General features: G+C 51.3%; 1 protein-coding gene across 3 annotated transcripts in view; it reads left to right on the top strand.

The window, feature by feature from the left end:
- Positions 1-10,681, top strand: part of RRBP1 (ribosome binding protein 1) — a 28,406-nt gene extending 17,725 nt beyond the window's left edge. For 2 of the 3 annotated variants that reach the window (XM_069850335.1, XM_069850336.1), the window contains exons 11-24: positions 938-1,028; positions 1,717-1,809; positions 2,178-2,270; positions 2,374-2,454; positions 2,554-2,643; positions 3,067-3,159; positions 4,617-4,688; positions 4,863-4,958; positions 5,490-5,573; positions 6,834-6,926; positions 7,779-7,862; positions 8,284-8,382; positions 9,267-9,410; positions 10,119-10,681. In XM_069850335.1, the coding sequence (XP_069706436.1) occupies positions 938-1,028; positions 1,717-1,809; positions 2,178-2,270; positions 2,374-2,454; positions 2,554-2,643; positions 3,067-3,159; positions 4,617-4,688; positions 4,863-4,958; positions 5,490-5,573; positions 6,834-6,926; positions 7,779-7,862; positions 8,284-8,382; positions 9,267-9,410; positions 10,119-10,157 (1,252 nt within the window). In that variant the 3' untranslated portion in view covers positions 10,158-10,681. The remainder of the gene's footprint in view (positions 1-937; positions 1,029-1,716; positions 1,810-2,177; positions 2,271-2,373; positions 2,455-2,553; positions 2,644-3,066; positions 3,160-4,616; positions 4,689-4,862; positions 4,959-5,489; positions 5,574-6,833; positions 6,927-7,778; positions 7,863-8,283; positions 8,383-9,266; positions 9,411-10,118) is intronic. The other variant, XM_069850337.1, reaches the window with a different exon arrangement.
- The last annotated feature ends 5,299 nt before the right edge of the window (positions 10,682-15,980 follow it).

Genomic DNA, 15,980 nt, shown 5'->3' with positions numbered 1-15,980 from the left:
ATCCATTCTGGAGTGAGAGTTTAATTGATGGCAACCACATGGAGGCTGCCTGGTCCTGCAGATCAGAAGGTTCTGATGATGTTTGCTGGGAGTGGGATGTCTCTGATCCAACCCCCTTCTCAAAGCTGGGTGAACTAGAACAGTTTTTTTGGAGCTGTTTCCAAGTGTCTCCAAGGAAGGAGATTCATCACTTCTCTGGGTCCCTGTTCCAGTATTTGACAGTCTCTCCCACTGGTGCAGAAAGGTTTCCTGGCATCTAACAGGAGTTTCCTGTGTCACAAGTTGTGCCTGTTGCCCTTGTCCATGTGCTGGATGCCTCCAAGAAGGCTCAGGCTCTGCACAGGTGGAGGATTTCTCAGATGCCCCCACTGCCAGGGAGCGTCCAGTATTCCTCTAAACGAGAGCAGCTGTTCAGTTGTCCTGGGACCCCAAGAGAATTGGGTGGCTTTTGTCAAGGAAGGTCTGCTTGAACTGAGGCTCCCTTCAGGGCAGTTGATGGATCTGAGGGTGTGGAGGGAAGCCGAGGCCTTTGGTTGGTAGCCCTCATTTATGGTTACTCACGACAGTAGGATGATGCTTTCAAAATGCAGACCTGTGCGCTATCTCAGCCTAACAAGCCATGAACAGGAGTAGGTTGGAAGCAGTTCCAGTTGCGTAAGCCAGAATATGTGGCCTTTGGATCAGGTTACTTCTTCCTCTTGTCCTGGGTGTGCTGCCAGCCAGCTACTTGATTGTTATTATTGATAAGCTGGTAGAAAAGTAGATCCCACTCCAGCATTGCCATGGCCATAGTTTTTTGTTCTGCTCCCTCTTCCTTCTACTGTGTGTAGATCCCAGAGCAGACTGGGACAGGAAAGGCTGTGGTCCCCTTCTTGACAGCTTGCTACCTGGGAGGGAGGTGGATGTTGAGACTCACTCCTGCATCCTGCCTTTCCAGGCTCCAGGAGAAGATGGACCAGCTCTCGTCTTTGGAAAGGGAAGCCGCAGAGCTGCGTGAGGCGGTGGAGCAACAGAAGATGAAAAACAATGTACGTTGATGAACTGAGCTCAGCTTTTGCTGCTCACACTTTTTTCCTCCAAAACCCCTATCTCTGGGGAATGACAAGCCATCATAGTCAGCTACTGATGGCGCTGTGGTGCAGCCCCATGGAGCACTAGAGGCATTGTCTTACCTGCCAGAGAGCAAGAATCCCCCCGGGAGGCTGTGCAGTTTGAGGTGATGAGCTGTTTGGGTGTGGGTGTCTGTCCCTTGTTCTCTCAGGAGGTTTAGGACCTTGTAAGCCAGGCAAATCCTACCCTGGCAGGGTTGAGGCAATCCTTTAGCAGAGGTCACTCACACATCATTGTTCCTCTGCTCCTTATCTCTCTGCTACAAGGTGGTATCAGTTGTGTGGAGGCGACCATGCAGCCCTCCGCTTCTCCCCTCCAGGCAGCTCTAGGCATCCCCAGGGCTGCTTCTGGAGCTCCTGGTTCCATCCAGCTCTGCTCTGCTCCCTCAAGGCCACCACTGGACAGATGCAATGTGTTGGGCCACTGCAAGGATGGAGGGAAAAGGGGCCTACATGGGCAGTGGGATGGAAGATGCCTGACGAAAGCAGCAGGCTGCATCCCATTCTCCTGAGCAGAGGCTTTGAAATCTTCCACAGTGCCAACAAGCAGTTGGGTGGCCTTTGGTGGGATGTGTGGCTTATTGCATTCTGTGTGTGATCTCGGCAGGACCTTCGCGAGAAGAACTGGAAAGCAATGGAAGCGTTGACCACAGTGGAGAAGGCGTGCGAGGAGAAACTACTTGCTGTCACAAAAGCAAAGGTGAACCCAGCGTTGCCTTTAGCAGTGATACTGGAGTAAGGGAAACATTTGTCCTCTCCAATCCACCAAAGGTGCTTGCCCTGGGTTCCCTGCCTGCTCTTGGGAGCAGTGCTGGCCCAGGCCTCCTGCCAGCTTCTCCAAAGTCAGTCCCGAGGGCTGTGTGACCCTGTACGGGTTATAGTCAGGGAACTGGGAAGATGGGTGAACTGGAAGGGATGTTTTTGTGGTTTTCAGCAGCAGCAGTTTTCCCTCTTGGCTTTCCCCGAGCCAGCTCACCCTTGTAGGCACAGAAATGTAGGACCAGTATTGGCAGGCTGACCAGCAGGCACTCAAGACCTCCATCCCATGCTAGTTTGTTCCTCCTACAGGAAGAGCTGGCCCAACAACTGGATGCACTGCAGATGCGAACCAAGCAGACGCTGCTCTCTGCCCTCCCTGGAGTCACTGTGTCCTCGCAGCAGGTGGGTATGGGGTCTCTCGGATCCCCTCAAGCCTCCATCGCATGGGAAGGACAGATGTCTAAGTGTCCTTTTTCTTCCTTGTCCTCTTTTTTTCCCATCTCAGGATTATAACACATGGCTACAAGAGTTTATGGAGAAGGCCGTGGATGTGCTAAAGCAGCAGACAGTTACAACAGAAGCCCCAGTAAGTGAAGGGGCTGGAAAGTGGATGGATGAGAGAATGCCTGAGGATCACTCCTTTCTTTTCCTCACCTCTCTCTGCATCCCTTCCCTCTCTTTTCAGGATTCAGCACTGAAATTAAAAGAGGCAGAAGAAGCACAAAGCACTTTACAAGCAGAATGTGAGCAGTATAGAGCTATCCTTGCGGAGACGGTAAGCTACAGCCCTTTGTGCTCTGTTGGCCTTCTACTAGAAATCTCTCAAGAGGTTTTCTGGTAGCCCCAGGCTGCCCATGGGCTTGTGGTGGGCATCTCTCAGTAGGCTGGGGGCTGCAGTTTGGAAGACTATTTGCCAGTGAGATGGGATTAGGAGAAACCTGTATTTCTAGAGCTCTTCTTCAGCTTATTTGTGTGGAAAATCTTCTTGGTGGTGGTGGAATGCGGCAAAGCAAGGGCTCAGATGAGCCAGCTGAGGAACTGGGAGCCCCTAGTCCCACCTAGGGCACCTAATTCTGTCTTCAGTTCTTTGGCCCAAATCCTTGGAGAGGTGTTGTGTATTCCAGGGCTTCCAACCCTAACACTGCTTGGCCTGGGAGGGCTGGGGGAGTTTTGGGCTCAGCTGAGGCTTTACCAACAGGAAGGAATGCTGAAAGACCTGCAGAAGAGTGTTGAGGAGGAGGAGCAGGTGTGGAAAGCAAAGCTCACGGCGTCTGTAGAGGAACTCAAAAAGGTACGTGTTTGGGGCACACCTGGGTTTGTCGGTGGACTTACAGGAGCAGAGAGACTCGGATATAAATCAGTTGGTGACTCTAAACTAACTATTCCTGCCAACCCTGAACTCTGAGACACAGGAACTTTGTCTTCTCCTCAAATCCACCCTTCCTGTCACCAGACCAGCAGACAAGAAGCCTACCTCATGTAGGAGCTAAACCTCCTGGATCCCACCTCCTCCCCTGCTGTGTGTCGTCCCTGCTGGTGGAGCTGAAGGAATGGTTGCAGCTGCCCAGTTTGGGCATGGTAGTTGGGAAACCACATAATTCCTTCAGTAATTAGGCTCTGATGCTTGGAAATTGGGGTGAGCCCTCCTGGTGGAAGCTGGCTTGATGGGAGGAGGACGTGTGCAGGGCTCTTGGGCTCCCATTTTCAGGAGAACTTGGTGTGCTCTGAAAACCTGGGTTGAGCCTTCAGAAAAGAGCTGAGGTCCAAGCCACATACTGCACATAGTTCTGGATACAGGTGTCTGTGTAGCTCTGGGTACCACTTTTCCTAGTTGAAAAGCCGCCTGGCAGCTGCCAGAGAGCTGTTGCTGCCCAGGGATTCAGTGGGGAGCATGTTTCATGAGGTCTTGTGACTTAGCTGGAGTTTAGGAGAACTTGGCTGTCTGTGCCTTTTCTGCAAAGCAGGCTTAAGTTATCTCCTCCCTCTTCAACACAGAACTGGGATGAAGTTGACTTTCCATAGTCTGGCTGCTCCCCATCCATCACATAGGGTTTGGAAGTTAACTGAGGCTGCAGGGAGGAGGTGGGGGAGCTCTTGTACAAGAGATCTTTGATTTCTCAGCCGGTTGCTGGCTTCTGCAGTGCTGGCACTGGTGTAGGATTGCAAGGGGATGACGTGGCTGCTGGTGGTGTGCTGGCAGCAGGGTGTGCGTGATGGGATGAACGTCTGGTGGTTAGGGCAGGTCCTGGAGCAGTCCTGCCTCTCTGTGGAGAAGGCGTGACTTCCTCCTTTCCAAAAAACTCAGCAACCATAGGGACCTCTTCAAAAGTCAGTCCAGGTTTAAATGTAAACCCCGTGTTTTTATTGAGAGCTTGGCCTCTCTTAATAGCAGAGCCCATGACACTTCATTGGAAAGTCTGCCTCGCTGCTTCCAAACCAAAGGCGCTTTCAGTAGGAAACTTGCACTGAGGCTGGTGCCAGTTTCTCGAGTGTTGAGAGCTGCCTGCAGCCAGCTGAAGTCGTGCAGGCAAAAGCTGTTACTTGCTCCATGATTTACAGCCTGAGCGTGTTGGACTTGTCCTTCCTGGGAAGAGGAGACTGTGAAGCTTTTGCTTTGGTGTTGGGTCTGTCCCACACTTGGGTATAGGATGAAGTGGGAGTGAAACACTGGCCAGTTTTTGGTTTAACAAAAGATGTTCAATGTCCACATGAGATGCTGTCACTGATCTTTGATCCTTTCTGGCTTAGTCGCAACTCCAGCTGAAATCCCTTGAAGACACAGTGGAGAAGTTGAAAGCAGATCTGCAGAGCACAGATCAGGTAAGGCTTTTGGGTACAGGAAAAGGTGGCAGATGGATGTGTGCTGCACTTGGGCTAAGTCAGGACCCATCTCCTGGCTTGCCTTCGAGGAGGTAGTCTTGAACCATGGGGTGTTTGGGATGTGTTGGACCTCAAACCATCAATCCCTTCCTGCTTTCCTCCCTTTTAATCCAGTTAAAGGAATACACCTCTCTCCTGGAAACGCAACTGGAAAATCACTTGCAGACAGCCAGCTCTGAACGCCAAAACTACACAAAAGAAGTTGAAGTTGTAAGTGTGGCAGCCGTTACCTTCTTAAAAGCTTCTTTCTTCTGAGCCTGATTCACCACCCATCCGCAATCTGGGAATTTGGTGGGGATCCCCAGCTTTGCAAAGCAGGAGAAAACGGATTATAGAATCCTAGAATTGTTTGGTTGGAAAAGACCTGTGAGATCATCAAGTCCAATCAAACCTGTTCGCTATTAAATCATATTCCTGAGCACCAATGCAGATTTTTGCTCCAGTCTGGGTTGTAGACACCTAAAATCAGGAGATCCATTTTTGGAGGTGATGAGACTGGGAGATCTGTGTGGAGATGGTGCCCATTGCTTGTCAGTGGCCTGTGGGATTGCTGTGGCTCAGGTGAGACAGGTATCTCACAGCCATCTTTCTCTGTCTGAGCAGATTTCAGCAGGCAGGTTAGCCAGTGATCCCACCATGGCTTCTTTGAGAAGATGTTGCATTGTGAAAATGCTTCCTTGGGCCAAAGGGCTCCAAAACCAAGTGCATAAATGGACTTTTCTTTCTGTTTGTCCTGGACAGTTGAGGCAGCTCTTATCGGAGTCCCAGCAGCAGCTGGAGGCAGCGAAGACAGAAACACAGAAGCAGAGCAAGGAGCTGGCCCTGGTAAGGGGGGGACCCCTGGAGCTGCCCTGCTGGTACCTCGTTGTTCTGCCTGCTGTTTGCAAATCCAGCTGTGGGGTGGGCATCCTCCGTGTGGGTTCGGAGAGGGAAGGAAGGCACAGCCAGTGCATGGGGAAAACCCAGTGCTGCTTGGCACCAGACTCATCCAGAGGGTATATTTGAGACCCAGAAGGAGATTTTTATTGCCTGTCTTTCCTACCGTCTTGGGGGTGGGAAGGAAGGGAGAGCAGCAAGGTTTGCACAAGCTGGCATGCAGCAGAAAAACCGAGCCACCGAGCCACTGGAAACTGGATACACCAACACCACCCTGGGGCAGGGGCTTGGGTGCCGTAAGCATCTATCCCTCCAACTCTGGACTGAAGGACTGAGGTTGTGCAACCCATCTTAGGGGCCACATGGGGAGCTGAAGGATGGGGCTGGGTTTCTGCAGGTAGGTCGGAGAGAGGACTGAGATATAGGGCCAGGAGAGCTCACAGACCTGCCAAAACTATGAGGGCTTTTGTTTTTAAATCCATACTTTGATTCTGAGAGTCTCAGGAGACAGATTTTAAAATCCTCAGCAGTATCACTGGCTTTCAGAGCTGCTCAGAGTGGAGCAAGTCAGGAGTATGGTTTCCCTTGGGTGCCATGGTGCTTCCCAGCCTTGCAGCCACTACCATCCAGGTTGCTCAGCAAGCCAATGCAGCCCCTTGCTGTTGAGGGAGCATGGCATGGGGTTGTCGTTAGACTTAATCACGTTAGATGGGCGGAGGATTGTAAGTGTGGAACACATTTGTGTTCATCCAGCGACCTTCCCTTTCTTCTGACCAAGGTACGTTTCTAGCTTGGAGCTAGGTGGTGAGGTGGGGTTTATCAGGGCAGGGCTGTGCTCAGGTTCCTGCCTCTCCATCCATTCTAGCTGTGATGACAAAATGGGACCTGCCACCCTGTCTCGGTGGCTTTATTTAACAGCTCAAATATGTTAGTGCTGACTGTCAGCAGGTGCTTTAAACCAAGGTGCCAAGTGATCAAAGGGGGGCAGATGAGTCCGGAGTGTGCGCTCCACACCCCCAGGAGCTGTTGTGCCTCACACTGGCCAGGTTAGGTATCGCCATCCTGCCTCTAGCAGAAACAGAGGTGGTTGTCCAAACGTTTTGGCTCATGTGCAAGGAAAAAAGCTGTCAAACTTTGTCTTTCTGTGACTTTTAATGGCTGCAGCGAGGGCATGTGTAACTGAGCCAGGCTTGCTTGTCCTCCTTCCAGGTCAGGCAGCAGCTGAGGGAGATGAAAAGCCATGTGCAGGATGGAGAAGTAGTGGGGTTACAAGCTGACCCCAATGAGCCTGTGCCCCTCGAGGTTAGGGTGGTGAGACTGCTGCCCATGGAGGCACCAGCCCCTAACGCTGTCCCGTGTCCTGTCTCACTGCCTCTAACTGCATGGGGAGCCACACATGGCTTTGCTCAGGGCTGTCACAGCTATGTCATCTCCCATCCTGTGTGCTGGTGGAAGCCAGTCCCTTCAACCATATCCCTTATTCCCGCTGGGAACATGTCACCAGTGAGGCTGTTGCCCGTGGGAGCCTTCCATCACGGCATCAGGCTGGCAGGATTTTGGGGCAGGCAGGGGATGTCCCAAGCCTTGGGGCCAACATTACCATGCGATGACACCCTGTTGGGTTTGGGGCTTGGGTCTCCTCAGAGGAAGGGGACATCCCAGCAGAGCTGCGCCAGGATCCCTTCCCACCCCGTGGGGATTAGGGTGACAGAAGCTCCATAAATCTCTGTAAATCTACTGGCTGAGAGTATTAGCAGCGGGTATTCCCTTTCAGGCTAATGCCTCTTGCTGGCGGCAGTGCTGCCACGAGCTGGGCTCTGTCTCTCCTTTTTAATCCTGTTAAGTGTGGAGCCTTCGTCCACACACAGGGTGCTGCCAGGCCCATCCTCTGCTATGAGGTGCCTCTCACAGCTGGTGCTGCCTGAGGAGCAGGCAACATTTGGCAGCACAAAGCCAAGCCCCAGGCTCTCACCATCATCCTCCTCCCAGCTTTTGTCCGGAGAGAGGATGCCAGCACTTACTTCCCTTTGGTGCTCTGGGAAAGTCTCAGTTTTCATTTCTTCTGCCTAGCCCAGCTTTCTTGGTGACACTAGGTCACCTCTTGGGTCTTTTTCTAATTGTATTTCTGGGCATTTTCTTCTTTTCTCAACACAGTTGAAAACCCAGCTGGAGCAAAACGAAACGCTGGTGGAGAAGGAGCAAGTGCTGCGGCAAAAGCTGGCACTGGAGCTGGAGGAGGTAGGTGCGGACAAGGAGGGTTTGCAAAGCCTTTACAGGTTCTTGGCTGCTAATGAAGCCCAAGAATTAATTTGAAGAATTCATTTGAAGGTTTTTCCCCATCCCTGTCTGCATCTCAGACCCCTCATGCATTTGGAGGATGTCTTATGGCAGCTGTGCTAAAGCTGCATGGTGTTGCTGGCCCCCTGAATTATGCCTTTCGCAGCCTCTCTGGGTTGAGGAGTAATGGCTTTAGCTGGGTTTCACGGTGCTTCTGGTGAGAAATTCCATCTTCCTGGTGGAAGCTGCATCAGCAAAAGCAATGCATAGTGGCTGTATAACCTGACTCTTTGCCAAAGGCAGACCCACCAGGGGTTGCACGTGGCAGGTTGCAGGAGGTGCCTGAAACGCTTGTATGCTTGAGTCTGTGTTTCTCTTTCAGGCTCAGAGCTCAGCACGCAGTTTGCAAGAAGAGCTGGAAAAACTGAGGCTGGCTGAGAATCCAGCAGCTTCAGACACAGAGGAGGCCCAGCAGCTCAAGGTGATTTGGCTGCCCTGCTCTTTTGTCCATGGTGTTCAGCCACAATAGCAAAAGCCATGTCTGAGCAGGACTAAGGACATGGATCTACTAGAGTGAGTCCAGAGAAGGCCACAAAGATGATCCGAGATGATCTGATATGATGGAGCACCGACCATACTAGTACTAGGACAGGCTGAGAGAGCTGGGATTTTTCGGCTTAGAGAAGAGAAGGCTCTGGGGAGAACTTATAGCAGCCTTCCAGTACTGAGAGGGGCCATGGGAGAGCTGGGGAGAGGCTCTTGATCAGGGAGTGCAGAGATAGGATGAGAGGAAATGGTTTTAAGCTGAAAGAGGGGAGATTTGGATGAGATCTTAGGAAGAAATGTTTTCCTGTGAGGGTGGTGAGGCATGGGCACAGGTTGCCCAGAGAAGTCTGCCCCATCCCTGGAGGTGTTCGAGACCAGGTTGGATGGGTCTTTGAGCAACATGATGCAGGGACGCCTCCCACTGCATATGGCAGGGGAGTTGGAACTGGATGATCTTTAAGGTCCCTTCCAACCCAAACCATTCTGTGGCCGATTCTGTGATTTATCTTTCTTGAATCACGCAGCAAGGTAAATGACTGCAAGTCACAGCCACTTCTTCCACGTTGGTCAAGGTACGGGTGATGCTCTGAGCAGATGCTCTCACAGATTGGGAAACGGTTCTGCTCCCATGAAGTTGTCTAAGCCCATGGGATCTCCAGGGAGCCAGAGTGAGCTGTAGCTGGTGTGGTGATGCTTGGCTCCTCTGTAGCTTGTGGCCGCTGAGGTGGCTCTGTGTAGAGCTGAGGTGTTTTGGAGTGGGAGGATCACTAGATGGCAAAGGGAGGCTCAGGCAGATGCTTTCTTTTGTTTCCCATGCAGGAAAGACTTGAAAAAGAAAAAAAAATGACGAAGGACCTGGGCCAGGCAGCAACCAAACTACAGGAGCTACTGAAGGTTACCCAGGACCAACTGGCCAAAGAGAGAGAAACGGTGAAGAAGTTGAAAGAACAGCTTCATGAAACGGTACTTGTGGTGGCCACAGCCATCCCTCCCCTCTGCACTGGCCCACGGGAAGCGTGTGTCCGGTGGTGATTTAAAACCAGAGGCAAGGTGCTGCCAGAAACCATCTCGTGGCTTTCTGAGGAGCCTTGGTTTCACACTAGGTGGTAGTCATGGTTCTCCCTGCCCAGAAGGCAGGACCTGGCCCACCTGTGAAATAGAAACCTAGAATCATTAAGATTGGAAAAGACCTCTAAGCTCATCCAGTCCAACTGTCAGCCCAACCCCACCACGCCTACTAAACCATGTCCCAAAGTGCCATGTTTACTTGTTTTTGGAACACCTCTAGGGATGGAGACTCCACCACCTCCCTGGGCAGCCTATTCCTGTGCTTCACCACTCTTTCAGTAAAGAAATTTTTCCTAACATCCAGTCAAAACCTCCCCTGGCACAACTTGAGGCCATTTCCTCTCATCCTATCACTTCTTACTTGAGAGGAGAGATCAGCACTTGCCTCACTACAACCTCCTTTCAGGGGGCTGCAGAGAACGATGAGGCCTCCCTTCAGGCTCCTCTTCTTCAAGACAAACAATCCCAGTTCCCTCAGCCATTCCTCCTAAGTCTTGTTCTCCAGGCCCTTCCCCAGCCTAGTTGCCCTCCTTCAAATGCTTTGATGCTTGATCTGCTGTAAGAGAGACAGCTGAGTAACCCACCTCTGTTTTCCTTCTTCAGGGGGAAGAGGACAGTTTGAAAGAAGGGACTTCTGTTTGATGAGTCTGTGACCTAGACCTTACCGCTCAACTTACCAAAATGCCTTACACATTCCTAAAAATACAAATATATGCTGAATTTACTGTAGATAAAAGATATAAGCCATTAGCGACCCAAACCCTAGTTTTGAAACTTTAAATAAATACAAAAAGACGCAAAAAACCTCAACCAGGAGATGTAGGTTTGCGAGAAAAAAAATCTTCGTACTGTTTTGTACAACTGTTTGTTCTCTAAGGAGCCGCTCCAGCCATGTCAGGACAAGCTCCGGGGTGTCACCCTCCTGTCACGGTAGAACCCACGAATGTGTGAAAAGGGAAGGCAGTGTTTGTACATCGACCAGTGCAATTCTTCTTATATATTTTTTTTCCTTTTTTTTTGGTTTGTTTTTTTTTTTTTTTTGAGTGAGAGAAGTGTGAAAGTAAGACCCAACCATGGAAGGAAGCCTCTCTCTGATGGGTGGCTCTTGGCACGTATCCTTTTGTGTATTTCTGGGTGTCGATGCAATTAAAAAGATGTAGTGAAAGGATCTTGGTCTTGCTTGAGGTTTTTTGTGTTTGTTTTTAGGGGGGTTGGATGTTTTTTTTTCTTTAAGTTTGTAGATGCTTAGGGTCACTGAAAGAGACATTGAGCTCTGGATTGTGTCCAGAGAAAGGCAACGGAGCTGGTGAAGGGTCTGGAGCACAGGCGTTATGGGGAGCGGCCAGGGAAACTGGGATTTGTTTAGCCTAGAGAAGAGGCCGAGGGGAGACATTATTGCCCTCTGCAGCTCACTGAAAGGAGGCTGTAGTGAGGTGGGTGCTGGTCTCTTTTAAGTAAGAAGTGATAAGATGAGAGGAAAGGACCTCAAGTTGCACCTCATTTAGCTTGGATATTAGGAAAAATTTCTTTACTGAAAGAGTAGTGAAGCACAGGAACAGGCTGCCCAGGAAGGTGGTGAAGTCTCCATCCCTGGAGGTGTTCAAAAATTGTTTAGGCGTGGCACTTTGGGACACAGTTTAGTAGGCACGGTGGTGTTGGGCTGACAGTTAGACTGGATGATCTTAGAAAAGGTTGCAAAAGACCTCTAAGATTCTATGACCCTGCTTTAGCCAGGAGCAGATCCTTTATCATCCTCTTTGTTTACTGTGCTACAAAAGCCATCCCTCTATTTTTTATAGAATCACAGCATGGTTTGGGCTGGAAGGGACCTTGAGGCTCATCCAGTTCCAACCACTGCTGCGAGGGGCAGGGACACCTTCCACTGGATCAGTTTGCTCAAAGCCTCATCCAGCCTGGCCTTGAACACCTCCCAAGGTTGGGATTTCCATGCTTTTCCATGCAAGGAGAGAAATTTTCCCTTCCAGCTGGTGATGCATCCCAAGCACCCCCTGCGCTGTGGCACAGGGGACACGGTGGCAGCTGGGACAGGGTGTTGTGGTGGGGTTGGCTGCTTCCATGCCACAGAGTCCCCCTGAGCCTGGGGATGGAGCACAGTGGGGTGAGCCATGCCAGCCCCACAAGGATCATCCTTTCTGCTGCCTGCAACCTCAGTGCTCCTCTATAATTTTGTCCACGTGGATGATGTGTAGTGGTGGTCCTTGGTCACAGCTGGGCTCTCCAGCACTCTGCCCTCCCTTTCTTGTGGCTTTCCGTTTTAATCTTTTTAACCTTTTCCCCTCCCTCTTTTTTTATTTTTTTTACCTTTCTCTCTCTCCATTTTTTTTTTTTACCCCCCCCCAGCTGGTTTCTTAGGAAATGGGAGAGGCCACATGATGGCTTGGTGCCTGTCTCCCCACAATAAAGCTGCTGAGCCCAGTGCTGACATCAGCAAGATTGGAGAGAGGAGAGGAAGAGGCCCCCAAAACGCTTGGTCTCTCTGGAGTGTGCGAAGAGCCAGGGCCAGGAAGGGGGATGAGGGACACAGCTGCCTCCACTTTGTTCCTGAGGAAGGCAGCGTGTGTTCAACCTCTGTATTAGACACCAGAGACTCCACACAGGCGGGACTGGGTGGACATGTGTCCTGTCCCACACCAGCACTGTGGTTTTTGAGGTAGTGATGGAGAAGGGATGTGCAAACCACAGTTGAGTGGGTGGCGCATCTTTTCCCAGTGCAGTGGTGGAGTCACTGTCCCTGGAGGTGATCAAAAAAGTGTGAAGACGTGGCAATCTGGGACACGGTTTAGTAGGCACAGTGGTGTTGGGCTGGTGGTTGGATGATCTTAGAGGTCTTTTCCAGAGTTTTGATGATTCTGTGATCTTTCACCAGGCAGGAAAAGAAGGTCCTGCTGAATTCTGGCTGAGGTAACAGCAAGCTGGGAGGCCCCCACCTCTACCTCTATCCTTGTCCAAGGTCACCCATCTATCTGGGGCTTTGCTGACAGAGGCCACAGAAGCTGTGGCGCCATCAGTGCCGAGCCAGTCAATGGCCTTTGCAAAAATGGGCTGCACACCTTCAGGGTGGTTGTGTGGAGCCAAAAGGAGGACGCACCCCCCCTGGTGCCCTTCTCCCTAGATTCGGTGGGTGGCTTGGTGATGCCCTTCCATTGCTCACTGCCTGCAGTGACTCATGGAATGGGAGGTGATGGAGCTTAGGCTCCTGGCTAGACGGTGGTGACTCCTTGTGGGGTGGTGGCCCGAGAGTCTTGCACAGCAGCTGAGACACCCTTCCCCCACCTCATTACAAGCCCTGCTGCTGCCAACCCACCCCAGTGCTATGAGAGCTGTTGCATGCAGAGAGGCAGCAGATCCTGCAACCGTTCTGCCTCTAGCAGGTCCGTCTCTCCATGATGAGACAACAAAGTCCAGCAGACCTTTGACTGGCAACTGTGATCAACCTTCAGTTTCTCTTCCTGGACTTGGTCGTGCATGGGGAGGACCTCATGAACCAAGGACTGCTGGCGATCTCGATGCTGTCTGTGTTGCCTCTGGCCACAGAGCAGCACGCCTGATCTGTCACCTTTTGACCTTCTTAAGATTCCCCCATGGGACAGGCTTGAGAGGTGGCCTTGTGTGACCCTCATGAAATTCAGCAGGTCCTGTACCTGGGCTGGGGCAAGCCCAAGCAAAATTACAGGCTGTGTAGAGACTGGATTGAAAGCAACACTGAAGAGACAGACCTGGAGGTGTTGGTGGATGAGAAGCTCAAGATGAGCCAGTAATGTGTGCCTGCAGCCTAGAAAGCCAACTCTATCCTGGACTGCATCCAAAGAAAGGGGACGGGCAGGGTGAGTGAGGGGATTCTGCCCCTCTGCTCTGTGCTTCTGAGACCTCACCTAGAATCCTACGTTCATTTCTGGAGTCCTCAGCACAGGAAGGACAGGGAACTGTTAAGACTGAGTGCAGAGGAAGCCACAAAGATGATCTGAGGGCTGGAGCACCTCCCATACAAGGACAGGCTGAGAGAGCCTGGAGAAGGCTTGAGACAGACCTTGGAGCAGCTTTCCAGTACTGAAAGGGGCTACAGGAAAGCAGGGAAAGGGTTCTTTATCAGGGAGTGCAGGGACAGAATGAGGGGTAATGGTTTTAAGCTGAAAGAGGGAGACTTAGACAACGTCTTAGGAAGAAACGTTTGCCTGTGAGGGTGGTGAGGCACTGGCACAGGTTGCCCAAAGAAGTGGTGGCTGCCCGGTCCCTGGAGATGTTCAAGGCCAGGTTGGATGGGGCTTTGAGCAACCTGATCCAGTGGTAGGCGTCCCTGTCCACAGCACGAGGTTGGAATGGGATGGGCTTTAAGGTCCCTTACCAACCAAACTGTTCTATGATTTTATTTTACCAGGGTTGCAAACAAACCCCATCCAACCCCCAGGCCAGACTGAGCACACTGGGGTGGCGGTCACACAGAGCGCCATCGGCAGGAAGTGCACCCCAGCAGCAGGCACTGCGAAGTGATGCAATCCTTCCGTTTTTCAGTTTTTTGCTTTTGCAACCATGACTTCCGCTATTGGAAGCTCTTGTGCAAAGCAGAGCAGATATGCAGGCGATAACATACAGAGACAAAGTCCCCAAAACAGCCAATGCAAGGAGGGCGGCTGGCATCCCCAGTGCATTACAGGGCAAACAGGCTCCTACAAGGCTCCAAAAGCCCCAAAGGAGCAGATCTGGTGTCCTTCCAGGACATGTCATCGAGCTGGCCGTTTTAGGAAGAAAAAGGAGCTTATATCATTAAGTAAAGCTGAAAACCCTCCATCTCTTTTGGGAAAGACATTTAGCTTAATTTTTCAATACCTGGAGTGGTGCTGTTGGGATTTTCTCTTCCCTTGGTGGAATGGGGAGGACACCCTGAGGGGCAGAAGAAACCCAAGCCCTGCCCACCAGTATGCAGGGATGAGGACCACGCAGTCCCCGCGCTCCCAGGAACACTTCCCTGTGTGCCTGCCCATTGTGGGTTTTGCTGAGGGTTATCTCCTTCTCTCCAGATAAGCCACACTGATGGCCTGTTCCTTATCAGCCCGAGATTCAGGGCAGGTATGATAGGCAGCTAGGCGCCAGGGTGCTGCAGGCAGGTATTTAGACAAAGATCAAGCCCAGCTAGAGTGATTTCGGATGGGAATGCTGGATCCTTCTGCTGATTCCAGCCATGGCTGGAGTTACCTTCCAGCCTGAGCATGTTAGCTCATGAAGCTGCAGCTTGGACATTCAAGTTCACCTTTGTTGGAGCGGCTAAATTACATTTACACCATCTGCTGCTCACACTTAGGCACGAATTATCAGTCTCCATCTCCCATTCCCATCTTCTTCCCAGTGTAATGGATAAAAATGGCTTTTGCCTGCACATGGACTTGAAAAGGGCTGCAGTCTAGCTGAACTTGCATGGCTCTGAGGTGTGCTCATCACCTGAACCCCTTCACCTTTTTCTTCTTCATGTAGTCCTGTTGGAAAGTAATTCCTCTCCCCAGGAACCATCCAAGCCACAGGAACCATTCCTTGTGTTGCCTCTTCCTGCTTGCCTTGCCTTTTCAGGTGGTCTGGGTGAGTTGGGAGAAACCTTAACTGAAAGGATATGAAACAGCCAGAAGAGGAAGCATCTTCCTGTGCTCTTCATCCCCTCCAACAGCAGGACAACCTTGCGAGGTGGTGAAGTCTGGCCCACTAGCTCCATGGCATGGACAACCCTGAAGTCTTGTAGCCGTGAAATTAGGAATTACTGCCAAAGTCTGGAGTGCTCTTCCAGTATAAAACTTAGAGAATTGCTGCAAGGGTCCTAAAAGCAGCCAAAGCCTCCCAGATCAGCTTAAGCTGCAGGACCACAACAATGTCCAGAGTGCTACCTCAGAACTCTCATCCCTCAAAGTTCTGGGACTAAGGAACTTTGTAATCCAGTCCCTGAGGTGAAGGGTTTCACATTGTGGGAAATGCTCTCCTATCTTCCAGGTCTGACATCCTTCCCACTTAGCGGGGTCTCCTGCTTTATTTTGTAACCAAGGAAGGCAATCGCAGGCAGAAGTCTACCACAGTGTCACCTGGGCCTGGGTGAGATCGCTCTTAGAAATTGCCTGCAGTCTGGAGGCCCTTGTTATCAGCTGGATCTTGGCTGGGAGTTCCCCTTGTTTGCCAGGCAGCACCACTCCCGCTGCTGTCACTCCTGTTTCCTTATCTCAGCCTGGACTTCGGACAGAGACCAGTACTGCAGACACATAGGCAAGAAGGAGCTGTTTATGGGGATGATTACCCACTTGGGCAAGCCCTGAGCTGACTAAAACACAGGTCCAAAGGACCAGCAGAAACCAGGCTGGTTTGCTTTTCCCAATAACTGAAAGCTTTGCTTCAGTGGGTCTCTTGGAAAGCCTTGTACTCCCAACCCTGTGACCCACACGCGTGCCAAGTTAGAGCAAGCAGTCAATGCCT

This window comes from Phaenicophaeus curvirostris, chromosome 2, assembly GCF_032191515.1.
Source record: "Phaenicophaeus curvirostris isolate KB17595 chromosome 2, BPBGC_Pcur_1.0, whole genome shotgun sequence".
Lineage (NCBI taxonomy): Eukaryota > Metazoa > Chordata > Aves > Cuculiformes > Cuculidae > Phaenicophaeus > Phaenicophaeus curvirostris.
This window is presented reverse-complemented; position numbering and strand designations above follow the sequence as displayed.